Here is a 22335-nt window from a genome sequence, read left to right on the forward strand (position 1 = left end):
GGAATTCTTTGTGCAGCTGAAGGCTTTTCATAGTGGAACTAAAATTGACATATGAGTATTAAAAGTTAAAACTGCACAACTAGTTGTATTAAAAAATAGTGTATTTTCATGATAATGTATAGTGTCCCTGTGTAACAATATTTTTGTATTAAATATTTGACATTTGGCAGGTAATATCAGCTGCTCGTATTCTCTTGAGAAACCCGGGAAATCAAGCTGCTTATGAACATTTTGAGACCATGAAAAACCAATGGATTGATAATGTGGAAAAAATGACAGGTAAAGAATTCTTGTTGAAAGCTTTGTTACTTCTTGCTAATTTTTGGTATTTTTCTCCTGTTAAGGTGGATGAAATGTGCATAAAATAATGGCTGCACAACTTTTTGTCTGAAATAAATAGCAGGCCTACAGTTTGACCCAGGAAAACACCAGTATTGTTAGTACTATGCAACATAGGTTTCTTGTTTTTATATAGGTGCTAAATGAAACCCCCCATTATTCTCTAGTTCAGGGGTTCTCAAACTTTATTGCACTGCGACCCCCTTCTGATAACAAAATTACTATAGGACCCCGGGGGGGGGGGGATCGAATCTTGAGCCCGCCCATGCCTCGCCACCCCACGGAGAGCCAGTGTCTCAGGCCGGGGGGGAGCCCAAGCCCAAGGGCTTGGGCTTTGGCTCTAGGCCCCAGCAAGTCTAAGCCAGCCCTGGCAACCCCATTAAAATGGGGTCATGACCCACGTTGGGGTCCCGACCCACAGTTTGAGAACCGCTGCTCTAGTTCAAACTTACATAGGCATTTCTAATGCACTTTCAACATGGTATTTCCACGCTGGGATATCTTGTCAATCAAAACAAATTTCTTCTAAAAGTCACCCTTTCTAATGTGGTGCATGCTGTGGATGAGGGCAGGCATGAGTGGATTGTGGATTATATGCTGTTCATGCAATAACATTTCTAGATATGGCATTTCTTGTCCCTTCTTTCAAAGTGACCTATGACAATGGTTGGGAAAATTTTATTTTAAGTTGTTACAGATGATGAAGATAATGCTGTATCTTTGTGCTACTGTATGTAACTTTCTCTGGCGTACTTTTCTCTAACAATCTAAACTCTGTATCTAAGGAACCAAACATTCAGGAAAGTAAATATTTCCAAATGTGAACAACCTCCAGAGCCCTAAATACCCATTTCCCTTTTCATACATGGAAGTGGAATGTTAACATGTTCAATTTTTATCCTAGGGTTGGTAGATGAAGCAATTGATACCAAGTCTCTGTTGGATGCATCGGAAGAAGCTATTAAGAAAGACCTAGATAAATGTAAAGTTGCAATGGCCAATATCCAACCTCAGATGCTCGTAGCTGGTGCCACCAGCATTGCTCGGCGAGCAAACCGGATCCTGTTGGTGGCAAAGAAGGAGGTTGAAAATTCAGAGGATCCCAAATTCCGGGAAGCTGTTAAGGCAGCCTCTGACGACCTAAGCAAAACTATATCACCAATGGTAATGGATGCTAAAGCTGTGGCAGGAAACATTTCTGACCCTGGTAAGCATTAAGCAAAGAGCTTCTCTCAAGCATTTTCACCCTTTTTAATGTTTGAAGCTTTTGCAGATTTGAAACTACTAGTTTTTCTCCTTGTCCGTATATCATGACCTCAAAAACCCCAGTATCAGTATGGTGCAATCAAGATGCACATTACTTAATGCTTCTATTAAATTCAATGGGAAATCCTCCAGTGAGTTAAAGGGAACAGGATCAGCCCTTAGATTACTACTTTTGTTACCACCTATGAAGAGACTTGTGTCCTGTGATCTTTGTCCCAGGTGAATATTTGAAATGTGCTGGCAAGAGGACCACCTGCATTTTTTCTGTAAAATGGCAAGATGTTGCATGTTTGTGCCTGAGTCTACTTTGGCTATTCATAGTGGATTCTTACTCCAGCCTTAGCACTGGTTTAAACCCACTGGCTGTTCTACAGTTAACATTCCAAAAATTAAAACTCACTGTACAACATGCTGTCTGTTGTTTAAATACCATTATATTTTGCAACTAAATTTTGAAGGTACCAAAATTTTGAACCAGGTATTGTGCAAACTGCAAATACTCCTGAGAGGAGTACTTCCTCCCCCCCCCCACTCTCTCCCAAGCATGCAAGGTGACAAGGGCATATTAAATTAAGCATTGGATCTTCTGATCAGGTTTGCAGAAGGGCTTCCTGGATTCTGGATATAGGATTCTGGGAGCTGTGGCAAAAGTCAGAGAAGCCTTCCAGCCTCAAGAACCTGATTTCCCTCCTCCTCCTCCCCCTGACATTGAGCAGCTTCATGTAAGTGCAATTCAGTTTCTCAGTAATAGTATATTTGAGTTGCACTGATAAAGTACTGATTGCATCCAGTGACAATAAAACTTCCCCCCCCCCCCCCCCCCCCCCGAGACACTTCAGTTCAGGTAGAGTCGTATTGGGATGTACTGGACTTCACTTTTCACTTTAAATAGTGTTGGTGGTCCTTTTTTAGAAGCTAGCGTAATTACTTAATTTAAGATTGAAGCACTTCATCAAAGAGCCTGATATAAAGCCCACTGAAGTCAATGGAAGACTTTCATTGACTTCAGTGGACTTTGGATGAGGTGCAAACATCACAGAACCCTTCTTGAAGTAGAAAGAGGGAGAGAGGCAACTTTGAGACAGCTAGACCCCAGTCCATTGTTTGCTTTATAGATCCATGTTTCTTAAGTGACAGGACTTTCAAACAGGAAATACAGAAGTTAACTTCATCTTCTAAAGAGAATGTCTTTCAGCGCAATGGTTGTAATTTTAGTCTTAGCAAATAAAATGTTTAGAAATATCATCACCTCACTCTTATATGCTTTGTCTCATGTAGTGAGGAGTGGGGAAGTCTCAAATTCTACCCACTAGTTCATGTTCGTTATGATCTCGCATACTTTTGCCTGTGATATGGTTTAGTTTAAGCCTCATCTAGTGTAAAACAGCACTCAGAGAGGTAAGCCATATTCTAACTACAAGACAAGGGAATAGCACAGGCTTTTCATGCCACTCTTCCCCTGCCCCTCTTAAAATGAATTCTTTTGGATCCATTTATATCTCTGGTTACATGGATCATGCAATGTGGTTTTGGGAGAAAAGGGACCCCTGTGAATTTATATGGAGGTGGCCTACTCTTTCTATTAAGCAGAGGCCATAAGTCCAGGGCAATGATTTGAGTTTAAGGTAGAGGACCGGTATTGATTTTGACCAAATGGAAAACATTTGTTTTATTCTTTAAATAAAAAATGGTAGTTGTATTTGGCCGGTCAGCACCAGAAACTTAGCGGACCAGCCTTCAGTGTGAAAAGGCGTAAACTACTGTGAACGTACTTTTCTTGTGATGGAGAGTCCTTTAAATGTGAGATAGCATGAGCTCCTCATTGTCCTGCAGATGTCTAACAACCTGGTACCATGTTTTGTGCCAGTATATTTTCAAGTGTACAGAATATATTCCTTTCTTGCTTAGCTGACTGATGAACTTGCGCCTCCAAAACCACCCCTTCCAGAGGGTGAAGTTCCACCACCCAGACCACCTCCTCCCGAAGAGAAGGATGAAGAGTTCCCAGAGCAGAAAGCGGGAGAAGTGATTAATCAGCCCATGATGATGGCTGCTAGGCAGCTACACGATGAAGCCCGAAAATGGTCTAGCAAGGTAAGTGAAGTGTATAAAAGGGCTTATTTCTATTGACTCTTAACAACTAATGTAAGAGAGGTTTTTATCTCTGGAAATTAGAAATAATAGTCAAAGATCTAGGACTGAAAGAAATCAGAATCATTCTCAAGGACTAATCATGAGCTTGACTGTCCAAAGTCAGCTGTTGCCATTCCTTTCATTTCCTGGGATAAAACGAAGCATTGTAGGTGGGATTCTGTGTATGCCATGATTAAACAGCTGGATATTTGTCACAGCATTATGCTGAAGATTACAGGCTTTCATTTTTCCAACCTTTTATACTTCTCAGACTAGGAGTCAATTCAATGATGTGCGTAAATCCCTAAAAAATGGCTCTGCGAGACATGATATGATATGTTCCATATGCCTCCATGGGGTGTTAATTTTGAAAACTAATGTTGTATATTTCAGTGGTAATATCATTAAATGCTAGTGAACTGGTTAACATGCCAAATTAATATGCTAATCCCACAAACCCAGACTGCCTTCCACAGCTTCTCAGATGCTGGAACCACCTCCTATTTTCCCCTTCTCCAGCTGCAAAACTTCCTGCTTTCTCCTGATCTCCTTTTATAATAGAATTTATACATTTGTACTGCTAAGCACTGATCTACACCTAAAACTTAGGTCAACCTAACTACATTGCTCAGGGCTGTGAAAAATTTTGCACCCTGTGTGATGTAATTAGGTCAACCTAACTCCTGCTGTAAATACAGCTAGTTCGATGGAAGAATTCTTCCATTGACCTACCAACTTCCTCTCGAGAGGATAGATTTACTACAGCAACTAGAATAAACACACTAAAGCAACAGAAGGGAAGTGTCTACATTACAATGGTGTAGCTGCAGCTGCACTTCAGTAGACATACCCTAAATTCTGGAGCGTGCTGAAAATGTAAATGTTGGGGGCAGAATAAAATAAATGGAATTTAATATTACATGAAACAAAGGGTACAAATATAATTAGGTTTTTTTAAATTAAATATGAAAATGGAGTTGGAAGATGCCACTGAATCTCCTCACTGCTATAATGTGGCTGCAGAATGCAAGAGTATTGCCACAGAATTAGGCCAGGCTTGTTGTGAAGTAGACCGGCCCTTGATTATAACATCCCTGAATTGGTGAAGCCACTCAGTTTGAATGTTTATAGCCATCCACTGGATAGCTATTCTTGAATCATTGCTGCTGGAGAAATTAGAAGCTTTTTACCTTCAAAACATAAAATAGCAGAACAGCTTCTCTCGAGGTCATTCTTATGTGGAGAGCTACTATAATGCACCTTACATTCTGTGTAAACATGGATTTGCCTTCCATGCTCACTTTGTGTTTGTGGTCATCAGAGCTTGTTAGTATGTCACAGAACCATTGATATTTTTTACCCTTTTAAGGTAGGAAACTGACAACCATGTTAAAACAACTATAAGTAGTTCTGGTGGACATCACAGAAACCAACCAGTCAGGCTAGATTGGGTGACTGTAGGTAGCTCATCCATTTAACTCTTCTCCTCCTGAGCCATCTGTTTCTAGAAGATGTATCATCTTTGTTTAAAATAACCACTACCCCTTTGAGCTGTGTTCTAGGCAGGTACTATTTTGTTAAGACACCTTATTATTAAAAGCCATTGTATGGCTTTGGGGTCAAAGATCATTCAGTTTAAAGGGTTAAAATTTAGCACTGAATTGGGAGATTAATGTTCGGCGCATTAAAATTCCATAAATAGGAAAAGTGAAACTTGCAGCACTTGTGAGCTGGGTTGTGTTAATTCTGGGGAGAGCCTTTCTACAATGGCTGTATAAATGTACTGCGTAGAAATTATTTTTAAAGTTTGTAAGGTGCAGTTATGGTCAAAGTGACAGTATAAAAATGGGACCACTTCACTCCTTTTTATTCAGTCACGCTTACACACACTGAGTCTATTCTGGCTTGCACATCAATGTAAGTTTTTAGCTATGTTACAATTATAGAGACAAATTCTGCCCTCATTTGCAGCTGTAAAAAGCCTGTTCTAGGCAGCAGGTGTGGGCTTCCACAGGTGTAACTTGTAGGCCAGAATTTGGTCTGCCGCATTGCCATTGTTTGGGATGATATGTGAACCAGAAAACAGATTCTAATGAGTTAGGAGCACTGAGTCAGAAAAGGCCTCTTTACTTGTAAAATGAGGAAAATTGATCTGGATAATTGATGTAATAAACAAGAAACCCCGCAAATCCATTTTGGAGCCACTTTTCCGACTAAAACTGTGTTTTACATGAGAAGTTCAGTATATTTTCTGCTTGCTTTATTGCTACCTGTGTGTGTTTAACACGATAAAGGAGTAATCCTTTTGGGATATAATCATCTTAAAAGGTAATTTTGAGGAACAATAGGTTATAATTTGCACTTTTCAGAAAGTGCTTAGTGGTTTGGATATTAAAGCTGACAATCCAATTAAATACAATAAGTACTGAAATATTTGTTTACCATATGTAGTTTATATGTTAAGTAATATGCCTACTAAAATATTTACCTACGAGAGCAAAACACCAATACAGCTTAAAAAAATAACAATGTACAACTTCTCCTGTTTTTAGCATGAGCCTAAACTTTGGGGTCTCTGGATTACAAAACAATATTTTCAGAACCTTTCAAGAAAAGTGATTCAAACCAACAAAACCAGGAAATTGAAGTCTAACTTTTCATCCTTCGTTCATGCTTTTAAAGTCACACCAGCTGCAAAGCAAGCTGGTCCCATGGGTACAACTTCAGGAAATTGCAATGTCCCATGGTGTGTGTCCCCTGCTCCCGCTCTTCCCTGCGGATCATGGATACCATCCTGGATTTGCTCTGGGTTTAGTTTTAAAATGCTTTCTTTTGAGCAGTAATGATCCTCAGAGAAGCTACATCTCTACCCCGATATAACACTGTCCTTGGGAGCCAAAAATTTTTACCACGTTATATCGAACTTGCTTTGATCCGCTGGAGTGCGCAGCCTCGCCCCCCCTTCTCCCCCCCCCCCCCCGAGCACTGCTTTACTGTGTTTTATCTGAATTTGTGTTATATTGGGTCGCGTTATATCGGGGTAGAGGTGTATTTAAAAGATGAGTCTTTAACTTTCCACTGCAGCCACAGGAGGTGGCCTTCTCTTTTGGAGAAAATCTAGCATGGCAGGCACTGAGCATGGTGTGTGGGACTTGACAGATCATGAGACACAAGATCCAGCTCATCCCAAGCCTGCCGGACTTCAGGCTGAGGCAGGCTCTCTGTTCACAAAGCCAATCTTTGACTTTTGTGTTTTCCTGGGGCTTTATTGTCACAAACAGACGCGTCTATATCTTTTTTGTATGGCGGGGAGGGCAGGAAGAGGGAATGCTTAATATTTTTTTAACAGGCTTCTTAATACTTTGTTTTTATAAGACTCAAAAGTTACCAATTTAATCTTTTTACAAATGTCATTTTTCACTGGGCAAACCCTGGAGTTCTCTCACCTCTGTAATGTCTTATGGAGGGTCCATAAGCCCACGTGGGTCAGTTTCCCCAAATGCAGAGTTTCTGCCTCTGCATTATCCATATCAGGATAGCTTTGGCATTCGGGTTTGAGAGTTAAATTAGGCTTCAGTATAAAGAATTATAAAGCCCATCAATCAAAAGGGGCTTATATTGTGTAATGTCTGAAAGATGCTCTGCATGACTAAGATTTTTTTTTAAGATGAGTCACTTATTGAGTTTAAATTATAGCTTTTCCCTTTCAATGTTTTTCTCGTGTAGATTTTGTCCATAAAAGGCCTTGCCTTAAAAACAAGGCACATTAGAAAATACATACCTTCTTGATAAGGATTGTTTGGCTTGTTTCACTCTCTTCATCTGGTATGAAGAATGTGGTTAGTAATTTTGTATAATGCAATGGTCCTGGAAGTGTTGGCTATGGTAACATGCCATGCAAAATATGCTGTGACATTGTTTTCTTAGGTATCTCTTCCCCACACTCTGCACTGTAGGCATTAAATCGTCATTTTTTCCACACATAAAAAGGTAATAACTGCAACATTATGGCAAAACAATATAGTTCTCTTCATAATCCCTTTGTACTCTAAACATTCTTATTCACAGTGCTCTGTTTTACTAACTCCATTTTCAGTCTGATAACAAACACTGATAACTTCATTTACCAAGAACGATCTCCTTTCCCTTTAATCTTTTTTGTTCTCTGTGTACTCTTGATAGCCCTTCATTTCCAATCCTGCTACTCCTCTGTTGTTAATTCTTTTCTTTACTTCTCTAAGGGCTTGGCTACAGTTGTGAGTTACAGCGCAATAAAGAAGCCCTGGGTGCCCTAGCTCACTCCCTGTCCACACTGGCAAGGCACGTAGAGCGCTCTGTCTCCGCGGCTACAGCGCTGCCGGTACTCCACCTCGGCGAGAGGAATAACTTTTGCTGTGCCTTGGCTGCAATGCACGGGTGTCAATGTGAACAAGGTGTTGGGTTACTGTGCTCTGATCGGCCTCCAGAAATGTCCCATAATCCCCTTAAGTCAAGTGGCCACTCTTGTCATTGTTTTGAACTCCTGTAGGAATGCGGAAATGCCTTTTCAAAGCTCTGTTTCTGACAGCTGGCATGGAAGCCATTACTGTGGAATGGTGTGTGTGTGTGTGTGTGAGAGAGAGAGAGAGAGAGAGACGGGGGAGGGGGGATCTGCTGCTGTCTGGACTAACGAGACAGCATGCTAACATGCTCTCAGCCCCCCAAAATCCCACTCTCTCTCCCCCCACATTTACACAACACACTCCCTATCACATTCCTCCCCCCCCCCCATTTGAAAAGCATGTTGCAGTCACGTGCATGCTGGGATAGCTGCCCATAATGCACCGTTCCCAATGCTGCTGCAAGTGCGGCCATTCCAGTGCGCAAGCAGCTGTCAGTGTGGACAGACTGCAGCGCTTTCCCTAGTGTGTTCTCCAAAGGCAGGTTTAACTCACAGCGCTCTACATCTGCAAGTGTAGCCATGCCCTAAGGGAACAGAAAGAAGTATCTGGCAGCTGTATTACCTCAGCCAGACATCCTTATGTGAAACCACATCCACAGGCAAAGTTTGTTTTCACCAGTACTGGGTCCTTGTCTGCTATGCATGCTTTTCTAGTCTCATTGGCATATTTAAAAAAAAAAAAATTATACCATCGTTGTCTTGCCAGAAAATGTTGTTCTGAAATTCAGATTTCCTTGAAATGCATAAGATAAATCATGTGCACTCATCTGAACAATATTTCTTTCCACATCTTTCAAATAATCCTAACTTTTTCTCTCCTTAATTTCTTAGTAATACTGGTTCACAGGTGAAATGGTTGGCCCCCTTTCTGCTGATCCTTGGATTGCTTTCATTTTCCTTTCATAGACCAAGAGGTTGTTTGATTACTAAACCAGCTTAGCTCTTTTACCAAATCCTGCTTCTAATACTAACTGTCCCTGTTTCTCCAATCTCCCTGCCACCTTCAAAGCCTGGTGTGACTGAGGTTAATGAAGCCGCTGAGGCTGATGTAGATGTAGATGAGCAGGAGGATGCAGATGATGTTGAATTCACTCTCCCCTCTGACACTGAAGATGATTACGAGCCTGAGCTGCTGTTAATGCCAACCAGTCAGCCTGTTAACCAGCCCATTCTGGCCGCTGCTCAGTCTCTGCATCGGGAAGCAACCAAGTGGTCTAGTAAGGTACTCCTCAGTTTCCCATTGGCAACTGATCTGTGTGCATCCAGCCATTTGGAACGCTGACACATTTGCATCACTCTTGATACTTGCTGGGCCCCATGAGTCTGAGTGAATAAATGTTTGCCTGCACTTCATTTTAAGGATTGAGAGTGGCTTCACAAGATTGGTAGGTCTGTCAATGTCAGATTTCAGCTTGATTTTTGGGTCACTTTTTAGAATAAAAAGGCTTCTTTTCTCTTTGATTGCATCCGCCTATCTTTCTGCGTATGGCAGTATTCAAAAATGTAAAAGGCGTTTTTCTGATCACCTGTGAAGCCATGGTTGGTTTCTCAATGACTTCCAGATAATAACAGAACCTAAGTCATTCAAGAAGTCTTTTAACATGTCTGTTGTGCTTTGCCTCTATTGACGGCTTCAACTAAAATCTGTATGACAAGGAATGGCTTTGTATGGCAGTGTTATCAAGGAGGACTTTCTGCTGACTTGCACTTGGCTGTACTGCAAATGCTGGCTTGGATGAGAGAACTCCTTTTAAAGAACCTGCACTGAATGCATTAGTTGCTGAGATCAAAACTGTTTATATGGTACCAATGGAGAGCTAAGCTGCAGTTCAGACATTCACAAGTACTCTCTTGTGTCTAAACACAAGTTTTTGCAAGGCTGGTCACTTACTTCATTGTGGAACCGGCATGCTTCAAGATATGTAAGGTTGTTGCTCTCCAGTGTGTGTGTGTGTCATATATGTGATCAGTCATTCATTTTTAATAGAAAGGGCTTTCAAAAAAAAATCCTGTCCTTTTCAGATTCTAGTGCTGGATAATTAGAGGGTTTAACAAATGATGTTATTGAATATTCCTAATTACTTTATCCCTCTTTACGAATGAATTGAAAAGTTGCCTGTTCTGTCACCTCTTTCTTTAATGGATTAGAAATGGCATAGTGGATTAGCAAACTGTTTAAATTTATGATAACAAGTAACAAATCTTTTTATATGCTCTCACTATGCAACCTGCAATGACATATTTGGGATATCTTTAAATTTAATAGCACCAAACCCTGGAGGGAATATCCATGGAGGTAGGAAACCTATTCACTGAATCAGGTTTTCAGTGTGTATTTTTTGTGACAGACTTTCTACTCGTTACTACCCAAGGATTAACACCTTTTTGCTCAAAAAAGAATTGTACATAGGGAGCTGTATTTTTGTTCTCCTTTGTCAGCTCACTATGCTAACACCTCACTTTATCCACAAATGTGAATATTTCACAAATCTAGCATTTATTATAAAAGTGAGACAGAATATATCAATAGTTCATCTCAGTGATTTGACTTCTCTTGCACCTGGTATTGACTTTGGAACCGAGGACAAAATACTTTTTGCCTCAGTCATGCATATATGTCACCAATGACAAATACTTCTCAAAAGTATTTTACTATAATTTCACTTGAAAAATAAACTCCCCTTTGAAACAACATCTCTAGGAGAAGAGTTGGTTAAGAATTAAAAGGTAATCTATTGGAGCTTTTCTTCTTTGGTTAAAAAAAATCAGATACATATTTTGCTATTTTTATGAGGAAACTAGCAAAGATGGCCAACTGGAAGGAAAAAATATTTTAACAAATGGTTTCCACTTTAGAATTCCCATTGTCTTCTGTGGATACTATAAAGTGGTAGTGTAGTTGACAGACTTTCATGATTCAGTTTCAGATGCCACTTAAAATTTTATGTTCAGCTGTTCATAGTAGATTATTTAACTTCAGATAATTGGTACTGTTTGGTTTAACTTACTTTTTTTTAATTGGCACTTGTGTTTTCAGTAATGCTGCTTTTATTGGGGAAATCTAGAATGTCTAGAACACTTGAACACACTTGGTCTTAAAATCCTAGTCACTTCCACTCCAGGGACAAAGTATCACTTTGGTCACCATTTTTTTTTTTTCTTTTCAGTTTTGAAATGTTTTCATTGAGTGTTGGAGGGGAAAATATTTCACAAACATTTGTACAAATCTTCAGTGCTCCTTATGAAGAATCTTTTTTAATAGACTTGAATTGTTCTTTCTTCCTTGACTTAATGAAAGGGTTTGTTAGTGAGTGTGGATTACAGTTCAGGTGTAATTATATTACCTTTTTTGTATCTAACATTCATTGTTATATTTGTTCCCTGCAGGGTAATGATATAATTGCTGCTGCAAAGCGAATGGCCCTGCTGATGGCAGAGATGTCCCGCCTAGTGAGAGGTGTCAGTGGAAACAAGCGTGCCCTTATTCAGTGTGCCAAGGATATTGCTAAAGCATCAGATGAAGTGACTCGATTGGCCAAGGAGGTGGCAAAGCAGTGCACCGACAAGCGCATTAGAACAAACCTCTTGCAGGTAATAAACTGGGCTAACTTTAAAATAATGCACATACCACTTTCCTTCCTGTGTCCTGCTCCTTCAGTATGGCTCAAGGCTGGAGAGTGAGTTTATTTTTGGCTGAGAGTCACCTGTGGATCCCCTTGGCTCCCTATCCCTGCTTTTGTGAGTCTTGAGGCCCAAATATGTGAAATGTTGATTTTCTTCCACTCTCACTTTGCAAGATCAGGTCCTTTTATTCCGATGGGAGAAGACATGTCAGTGTCCTGTAAGAGAGACTTTGAAAATTCCATGAATGTCTTAGACGTTGCTAGACTGGTCTCTTATCACCTTGGTCATCCACATAGCCTTATCAAGTCATAAGGTATTGGCAATAGCATAAACCAATACAGCCCCAAATCCCATCCCCCATTCCTGATGACACAGACTGTTGAAGGAATATTTGGGACAAAGGAAAAGTGAATTCTGCTTTCGCGAAGATCCATATTGCTAGAATGGTCACCCAAGCTTATCAGGAAGGAATGGGAATTAAGTTGCAGTGCCTTAGCTCATGTCTACAAGAACAATTAGGGCGCAGCAAACTAGGGTGTAAATCTCTAGCACTCCAGTGTGCTGGGCACTAACTGTTCACGTGGTTCCTGCTGACACTTGCTAAAAGTTCCTGAGTGCACTTTGACATTGTGCTGTTTCAAACCACAGTACATCAATGCGCTCTAGGGAACTTTTTAGTGTGTGGCAGCAGGGTCCACATGGTGTGTTAGTGCATAGCATGCTGGAGCACTGTAGATTTCCAACCCAGCTTGCCGGAGTAAGTGTTCATGTAAACATGTCTTCAGTGACATCATGCAAGGTACCCTTGAAGTTTACATGTACATTGTATGTTTGTACCTGAGCCATCAGCAAAGAGAAACTACTGTAGAGTTCAGCAAAATCTTAGTTTTACTTTAAAAATGGAATATCAATTGATTCGAGATAAAAAACCTAAAATGATGCATCTTCCCAACTCCTTAGGTCTGTGAGCGAATCCCAACCATCAGCACACAACTCAAAATCCTCTCCACTGTTAAAGCTACCATGTTGGGTAGGACGAACATCAGTGACGAGGAGTCAGAACAGGTAAGAGCTGCATAATTGATTGTAATATAAACTCCTGCTCGCTAGCTGATTCGAGGCGGGGAGAGGGCGGTCAGGTGCGTGTCCTATATACAATCAGATGAGTCCCAGATACTGAGTTAGTAAATCTGACCCAGTGTCCATTAAAAGTGTTAATTTTAATACACCTTGGTATATATTCTGCAGTTAACAGGACATTCCTCTGTTTCATGGAGAAGACTTAATTTGCTTCTAACCTGACATTGCCTCTTGTTTTAAAACAATCCACAGTCCAAAACGAAAAGGTAGAGCTGTTTTTTTGGCATAGGAGATTATTCATTAGCGCCCTCTGGTGGTTTACAATGAATACTAGGTTAAGAATACTGTAACTAAAGTGGGCAATTTATTTAAAACATTTTTATTTTCAGCTCTCCCTGCTTCATTAACCAGCAACTTCATCATTGTTTTGTGAAACTTCGACTTCTGCAGCTACCTTCAATGGCTCTGGGTATACAGGTCTGTCGCATCTTAGGCGCATTTAACATGCGCGATTTCAGCTTTACGTGGTCGGCAAAAACAAAAAAAAGAGAAAAATAACAATTTAAATACTGTTTCTGTAGTGCGGGCAATTCCGCCCGCCATTACATTCAATGTAATTTTGACTATACGCGATTTTCGCTTTAGGCGCTGACTGCGGAACGTAACCTCAGTGTAAGATGAGACAGACCTGTACTTACGTTTTTGGTCTAGAATTCCTGTAGGTTCTCTGAAACCTTTGTTTGCTAGATGGACGTGTTAGGAATAGTGAGCTATTCAGCTTGTGTTCAGACATTCGCTTTCGCTCAACTTTTCAAAAGGTAGGCCGAGAGGAACAGGAGCCAGTGCTGTTGTTCTTTGAGTAGTGTCCCTGGGTGTGCTCCTTTTCAGGTGTGCCTGCACCTTCGATCAGAGATTTTTGGTAGCAGTGCCCATTCGGCATGTGCATGCACCCACACACCCTCGTGACTTGCGCCAAGGCTATATGGGGCTGCACAGGCCAACAGGCCTTAGTTCCTTCTCAACCGTCTTTGGCCAGAGACTGAGTCTACTGTGTGCCTGTTTGCCATAGTATTCGATAATTAGTCAGTTACCTTATAGTGTGTGTAGTTGTTGGAACGGTTCCCTTTTTTTTTTCCTTTGACTAAACCCCCTGTCCCCCCAAAAAACTTTATTGCTAGGTAGATTTAGATAATAGTTAAGAGCTTTCCCCTTCTAGGGGTTCTCTTTGTTATATTATGCAGGAATGCCAGGTTTGCTGGGATTCAAAAGGTCTCTCTCCTGTGGTGAGGTGATTGCCATCAGTGATGGACACTCCCTGTGCCTTTGTTATTTGGGAGGTAGACGCATCCCCAGTAAGTGCAAGATCTGCGCTTCCTTCAAGGGGAGATTCCCAAAAAATAGGGAAATCAAGTTAAAACTCTGGCTGATGGAGCAAACTTTACAACCAGCTCCAGGAGTGGAGGACCCCTGTGCGCACAGACCTCCAGTACCACTAGTGCCCTGTCACCAGAGATCCCTAAAGAGAGAGATGGCACTGCACCAACTAGTACATCTAAGGTACATAAGTCCTCTAAAGAGGTAGCCTCAACATCTGCCTCAAAGCAAAAGGCAGTAAAGAGTAAATCACCAAGAAAATCTTCATCACCAACGCAGATGACGACTACGGAGACCTCAGGTCCCAAGGGGAGTTCTATTCAAGCTCCGAGTGATGCTGGTACCACAATGATGAATAGGAGGCAGTTGTCTAAGACAGACACGGTACTGAATTCAGGTACCTGTACCCCGAGCGGCAGAGACGCTGGTGAAAAGAATTCTAAGCCTGTCCCTAAGCAGCACTGAGTACCGGTAGCATGAAAGTCAACAAAGACCACTCAGCAACCTGTGGTACCAATGGAATCTGAGTTGACTTACTCCTATGCCAAATGTTTGGTACCAGCTTCATCAGCAAAAAGCAGTCTTCCACAGGTTCTTGCTCAACCCTATCTTTTATACCATCAGTACTACAAGAATTTAGGTACCCTAAAGACCTGCTATTATCTTGGGGGGGGGGTTGTCAGCATCGAGACTCTCTCTCTTGGTCACCAACGCCTGGAGTACCATACTTGCCCTCATAGTCTTTGCAAGCTGGACAGCTATGCCGCTGCCCCTCCACCCCTTTCCCCGCATTGGAGTACGTGGAAGAGAATATTTCTGACTCTTAGATATCAGTGCAGGGTTCCCCAGTCTATTCTAGGACACATTGCTGTCCCTCCTCCACTGACATAATACAGGAGAATAAACTTCAAGTGACGCCCATCCATGGCCTCATTTTACAAAACAACAATTTACAAAGAAATTCTTACACCACAGGAGGGAGCAGGAAAGGGCCCATTCTCCTCAACCTCCTATTCCACCACCTATGCCAGAGAGAGACCTGCGAGGAGCAGAAAGCAAGGGAGGGATAAGGAGATGACTCCGCTTACTAATATTTCTTCCTCATCACCTGATGAAGCTGTGATGCCTCCACCTCCTTCTATGGCAGATGACTTCAGGCAGTTTCAAGAACTGATGAAGCGAATTGTGGGCATGCTGCAGATTCTCTTTGAGGTGTTTCAGGTGTCCCACCATAAACTCCTGGATACCTTGCAAACTTTGAAATCTATGAGGCTCGCCATTCCGGGCACTGAAGCTCTTATGGAGCCTGCCAAGACTGTTTGGCAAACACCAGCTACAGCACTACCTACCTGCAAGAGGGTGGAGGGAAAAATATTATGTCCCTGCCATGGAACCAGAGTTTCTATGTTCTCACCCAGCTCCAAACCAATTTAGAAGATTTCCTAGACTATATGTACTTATTGCGGACAGAAACAAGGGTTCGGCTGTTTCAAAACAGGTTATCAAAGTGGATCTCCGGTTGTATTAAGATTTGTTTAGCCCACTTCGAGAGTGATATTACGTTCGACAAGAGCACAATCTATGTTTATAGCCTTATAGAATGGCAACTTGGTCTTCTGTTCGTGTTTTTCTAAACATTTATGCCATGGTGCCTAGAGCTAGATCAGATGCTGCTGTAGGCAGGTCAGTTCTTTTTTCTGTTGGACTCTGGTCTGAACCTCCCATCTTCTTAGGACACCTTTGGAGTCACCTGAAGTTGAGCACCCACAGAAGAGCGGTTGTTACTTGTGCATTAACTAGAGTTCTTTGAGATGTGTGTCCCTGTGAATGCTCCATTACCCACTCTCCTTTCCCTCTGCTTCGGAGTCTCTCTCGTGGGACTTGGCGGTGGAGAAGGAACTGAGGGCGGTACATCCACATAGCCCTATCTAACTGTGGTGCGGGGCACAAGTATATGTGGGGTGCATGCACAGGCTGAATAGGCACTGCTACCAAAAATCTCCTGTCAAAGTTGCAGGGCACAGGCACGCTTGAAGTGAGCACCCATAAGGGGACATGTCTGAGAGAACTACAGTTACAGCATAAGGTGTGTAACCTCTCCTTGTGAACGAGAGAATCACTTGCTACTTGGAGGTGGGAGGGGGTAGCCTTCCAAATTATGGAACAGGTCATTTTTTACATTTGACGATCATGAAATGTACATTAGCAAGAATGATGTAACATCGTGTTCCTGTTGTAAGTCCCCAGGCAGGGTGGGATTTATGCTTCTGCGTTAAACAATTGCTCATCTGAATCACTGTTCTACCACTATGGGTATTTAAGAACTTGAAAGAATAACACCTTTCCTTTGTCTGCAGGCTACTGAGATGTTGGTTCACAATGCCCAGAACCTTATGCAATCTGTAAAGGAGACTGTGAGAGAAGCCGAAGCAGCGTCTATTAAGATTAGAACAGATGCTGGATTCACTCTTCGTTGGGTTAGAAAGACTCCTTGGTATCAGTAAACAACTGCCAACTAACATTATCTTCTGTAACATAAAAAGCCTTTTTGAAGCAGAAGAGAATTTTTTAACAGCAAAATGTGCTGTAAACATGAGCTTAAAATTAGCTTCTGCTAATGCCCCATTCTAAGGGCATTAATTATAAAAATATGCATTTAAACATCTTCGGAAAGTGTCTCAAAATTGATTCCGACACATTGACAATTTTTATTCTTTTTGCTTTTGAAGATTCTCTTTTCATGAATTCTGTAATCCCAGAGACACGCTTCTCATTTATGCACTGTATATTCCAGTAGTTTCCATATGGTGGTATGACACATGGACTTTACTCAAGCTTGAATCGGCAGTCTGGAACACTTAACAGTGTTGCTTAGCTATTTTGGGGGGACAATCAATGACACTGAAAAGGCAAATTGTTTTAATGACATTTTCAGCAAGCTGTTCTCACACCACAAAAGTGTTACAAGGTTTATGTAGTAAAGTTCATTTACATCAGAAGTGATCCCCTCTTTGGCGTGGGGGGTATCACATTGCTAAAATAGTCTCTCATGCTGCTGTTACGTTGTCTGGCAGTGATATCCTAGGTCAGGAAAAACTGAGCTGTCTTTTTTTACTTCCCATTGCCACCTGTAGTCATTCCAGAATCTGCATTCTTGTGCTATACAGAAATGGTTGGTGATGGATGTTCGTCGCAAATAATGACAGCTTGACTGTTCAAGTTTCAGAGGCCTTAGAAAAGCACAGGACCCCCCCCCCCCCCCCCCCGGTTAAAAATTTGGTAGAATAGGGGGCTAAAAATTTGGGATCTATTGAGTTAGCTGCATTAGTCAGTCAATCATGTTCAAAGCAACTTTTTGTATGAACAAAATGCTCAAATAGAACACAATCAAGATCGAACTCCTTTCCTTCGAAACCAGGCACACCCACACTCCGCCTCTGCACACTTTCTTCAGAGTTGTTTTAGGGGAAAATTACACTCGGTTTAATGATGCTTGTGCCTCACTGCCCTTCATTCTAATGATGGAGCATGTGGGAAAGCAGAGGCACTCAATTTATGGAGTCTGTTGGTGTTCCCAATGTAAATCTGTTCAGATATAATGAGCCATGAAAATGATTTCTAGACTGAAATTCTATATACACATTTAAGACTTAGTAGCAATTAACTGAATTAGATGTTAAATTATTTTTTTTCCAATTGTGTTAAGAAAACAGACTTGGGATGGTTTTTGTACTTCCACACTACTTACATGCCTTCATTTTAACATGCTTATGATAGCTGTTCAATAATATTTTTTGACATTTAAAATGAAAAGTAATTAGGTTGCTAACATTTTAGAAACTGCCTTTGTGTGTGCAAAAACATTTATTAACTTGATTATGTTTGCCAGCATTGACATCATAATGGCTCCTTAGTTTCCGTTTGCAACGGATTGACACAATGATCATGCTCAAGCCACCTTTGTTAATGTGCTGTTGCTGCCCGTTGATCAGACTCACAGTAACAGCAAAGGTCAGCTGTGTAGTAGTGTCAGACTACAATTATTCCACACTTCCTGTTTTTCCTCTTGCCTGCATGGTTATCTAAAAGGGAAATTACATATTTAAATTACATTATAATAATCAGCCTCAAACAGACTTTAGCAAGAGAAAGCACTTGTTCATCCTTAATTCACTCCTTGTCTTCTGGTAATGCCAAATACATGGTACTTAGGGTCTTTTCTCAGACTCCTCCAATAACTACCCACACCAGAAAGGGTGAAGGGGTGGGACAGAGCCTTAACCAGAATGTCTTGCCTTTGGTTGGTTTAGATCAGACCCTTAACACTATGTAATGTAGTCATTTCTATTTAATAGTAAACACTGAATAGGAAAGGACTCTTGAGGGTCTTCTGAATAGTCTTCCTGTATTTGCTTTCAAAATAGTTCAAGCTTCTCTGTGGGTACATCTACACAGTGACTAGATGCCCGCGACTGGCCCATGCTAACCAACTTTGGCTCACAGGGGTTGGGCTGCAGGGCTGTTTTGTTGCTGTGTAGACTTCTGGGCTTGGGTTTTAGCTTGGGCTCAGGACCCTGCGAGGCGAGTCCCTGAGCCCAACTTGCCTGGCACTGGCCAGCCCCAGGTGTCTAGTTGCTGTGTAGACATACTCTGAGATTTTTAGCATCACTATCTAGTTGCTTGACTGATATTAATGCAATATTACTAATGCCTTTAATACATGATTGTTTATGCCAAAGATCACTTTGTTTTATTAATGAATGGTTGGGAAAGTAAGAATCATGTTTGCCTTTGATATTTCTTCAGAATGTTTGCTATATAAGTTCTTAACTGTTTTGTAAGAGCTGAAATACTGTACACCTTATGCAATTTGTGCTTTCTTGAACACTATTGGTCTTCAGACCTAAAATGAAGCAAAAATTTAAAAAGACCTTGAATGTTGGTTAGAAATGTTTTACCACTAATACTTTGTTTATAAATCAAAATTTGTTGTATAGTCTAATATTTTCAACCTTTTCTTTTTGTTCTGTTAAAACAAAATAAAAATGCATTTGTATAAATGTCACTTTATGAACATTTACAGAGACTGATTAGTAAGAATAGTCTTTAATTGCAGAAAGAACATAGGTCAGCACACCAGAAATATGAATTTGGAGGGTTAGTTATCTTCTAAAAAGTTACAAAACAATTGTATGTTGAGTAATAGTTATGCACCCCCAATGTGCTTAAAATAGGTACCCTAACAATTTCTATACATTCAGAATAGAAAGATAGAATTGCTACTCCATCGGTTATGTTGGCTTCTGGTTCTGATTTGGTACAAGTTATCTGAAAGAGTTAATAACACTTAAGAGTTTCTAATACATGGAGGACTCTGACATAGCTATTATGTGTCATACAAAGTGAAAAAAGCATCGTAATGGGGGTGGTGGAGGAGGTTAAATGTTTTGGTACTTTGTGCAGACTGTTCACTTACCTTGTAGGACAAATTTCCTGGTGCCAATACAGGAAATAATTCAGAAGTGCTAAGTCCTGCTTGAACCCTATGATCAAGCAGCTTCTGGGTGCACACATGTCTTGCCTGAAGACTCAGAGTGGTTATGTTGAAGGTTGGAGAAGAGACTACTGGGCACAAGGAAACACCATGGAAGTCCTTGCAAATTCCTGCTTCGCTCAGCCAGACTACCCCATGGTTTTGGAGGCCATTGCCATATGGTGGTGGAAGGCTGTTGTCAACTTTCACCTAGCAACCACTGACCGTGCTGGACGTGGCCATCTTGCAAGCAAATGCCAACAAACCACTAGGCAGATTTGGAGGTAAGGAAGGTCAACTTTAAATTTGCTTACTCTATTATGAGGGAGATCTAGTTCCTGGTCAGATTCCAGCTCTGTGCCAGGTAGGTTTGTTAAGGGCCATGGGAAACCTTAGTCTGGTAGGGAAGTTTCAAAACTCTAAATTATACCCTCTCTGGGCATAAGAGGAGCTGCCATGTACTGCAAAAATCAGCTAAAACATTCATAGCTACTGAGGAACACATACATCCTATGGGTTCTGCCTTCTCCAAGTAATTCCTTGGGAGAAGCCTAGCAGTTGGTCAGCCTTTCCTATTAGCTAACAAAGCCCTATTCCCATGTGTCTGCCATTTTGACAGTGGAGTTAGAGATGAGGGGAAAGGACCTTTTTGCCAGCCGCCTTCTGCTGGTAGTTTTACTCACATCAGAGTATATACAAGATACCCTTAAAACAGATGGAAGGGTTTAGGAGGGTGTCTTGTGCTTCAGGTACCAAATCCCTCATCATCCTGGAATGGTATTCCCATAAAGCTCCAGTACAATTGGCATGTTAGTGTTGGACCCCTTTCCCTTGAAGTTGCCTGGTAGCCTGACTCACCTTTGCCTTTCCAAGCCTTTGAGCGTGGCTCAGTTCTCAGGATGTTTTTGGAATTCTGTCGCTGACACAAGTTGCATTGGACAGAAAAACAATAGGGAAAAGATGGACTGGGCGGGCAGCCAGCCAGCCTCTCTGCATTTCATTGACCTAGGCGTGAAGCATGTTCATCGTTTAATGAAGCTGTGTTGTTTCCAAAATGGCAGGGAAACCTCAGGGAATGTGAGGTGTGATAGCATGGATGCAATCAGAGAAGATCCCATTAAAGTCATGTTTTTGTGTGCTGCTCCCTACAGAAGGGACAGCCATTTGTGTGTTTACAAGAGGATCTGGTGCACTTGCCCCTCAGTAAGGCCCAACAAGCTTGCTCATCCTCATGTAGCTTTCTGCCTAGGATGGGACAAATGCACCAGTGGTTGTTGCCTAGATCTTTCCTACCCTTAAGTTGCAGTTGACATATTAAACCAGAAGGTGCCCTATAGACAACTTGTTGCCAGCTTTTAGGTGGAAGTAAGTGACTTGGGTGTCTGAAAAGATGTCTATAAATCAGAATGGCTCTGTTGAAGGGCTGGTGCTGTAAAGCGATCTTCAGATGGTGCAAGGAAAAGGTGTGTCTGGGCTTTCTATTCAAGCAGAGGGAAGGTTCAGATTGGCAGTTGGAGCAGAGTGGAGGGCAGACCCCTTAATTTATTTTCAGTAGATTTAAAAAGAATCCCTTATATACAAAAAAATTAACATAGCTTCTTGTTTAGATAAATGCCACAGCTTCCCTCTTTGTGCAGGCACTAGGTTGAATTGGGATTTAACTATGGAGTCAGTAGCAGGCTAACCAGAATGAGAGCTTCTAGGAGTGAAGAAGGAATGACTTACTGCCTTGTCCCTCAGAGCCTGAAGATAGTATCTTCAGCTGTGAGGAGCAGCAGGAGATGGGATTTCTTTGCAAGAAATCCCAGTGGAAAAGTGTGTGCTTTTCTTTAGAAGCTGCCCTGATGGGAAGGAACCAAGCTCTTAACTGGAATCCACCTAGGAGGACCCGATTTTTCACACTTGCTATCTGGATGGGGGTGGGGGTAATAGGCATCTATGTAAGAAAAAGCCCCGAATATCGGGACTGTCCCTATAAAATGGGACATCTGGTAACCCTAAATCCACCTGCTGCCAGGAAGCAGCTAATCAATCCTCATTGACTAAAGGTCTCATAGACTCATAGACTTTAAGGTCAGAAGGGACCATTATGATCATCTGGTCTGACCCCCTGCATGCTGCAGGCCATAAAACCGTCCCTACCCCTTCCCTGGACTCTGCTGTTGAAGTCCCCAATCCTGTTTTTAGTGACTGCAATCGGCAGAGACCCTCCTGCTAGAGATCCCTGCCCCATGCTGCGGAGGAAGGCGAAAAACCTCCAGAGGCTCAGCCAATCTGCCCTGGAGGAAAATTCCTTCCCGACCCCAAATGTGGCGATCAGTAAGACCCCGAGCATATAGGCAAGAGTCTCCAGCCCGACCCCGTTAGCCATTATACTATTTACCCACCATTGCTTGGCTTTCCTTGACTACTATGTTTTACCATTAAACCATTCCCTCCATAAACTTATCTAACTTTATCTTAAAACCAGACAGGTCCGTCGCCCCCACCGTTTCCCTCGGTAGGCCGTTCCAATATTTCACCCCTCTGACGGTCAGAAACCTTC

The 22335-nt window shown here is 41.6% G+C and overlaps 1 protein-coding gene across 1 annotated transcript in view; it reads left to right on the forward strand.

Moving 5' to 3' along the window:
- VCL (vinculin) overlaps nucleotides 1-19317 on the forward strand; it is a 105957-nt gene extending 86640 nt beyond the window's left edge. Inside the window, 8 exon segments of the mRNA XM_065551650.1 lie at nucleotides 171-279; nucleotides 1244-1546; nucleotides 2200-2327; nucleotides 3514-3699; nucleotides 9189-9401; nucleotides 11567-11770; nucleotides 12764-12868; nucleotides 16615-19317. Of these exon segments, the coding sequence (XP_065407722.1) occupies nucleotides 171-279; nucleotides 1244-1546; nucleotides 2200-2327; nucleotides 3514-3699; nucleotides 9189-9401; nucleotides 11567-11770; nucleotides 12764-12868; nucleotides 16615-16761 (1395 nt within the window). The 3' untranslated portion in view covers nucleotides 16762-19317.
- Nucleotides 19318-22335: the final 3018 nt, after the last annotated feature.

Source organism: Chrysemys picta, chromosome 7 (assembly GCF_011386835.1).
Source record: "Chrysemys picta bellii isolate R12L10 chromosome 7, ASM1138683v2, whole genome shotgun sequence".
Lineage (NCBI taxonomy): Eukaryota > Metazoa > Chordata > Testudines > Emydidae > Chrysemys > Chrysemys picta.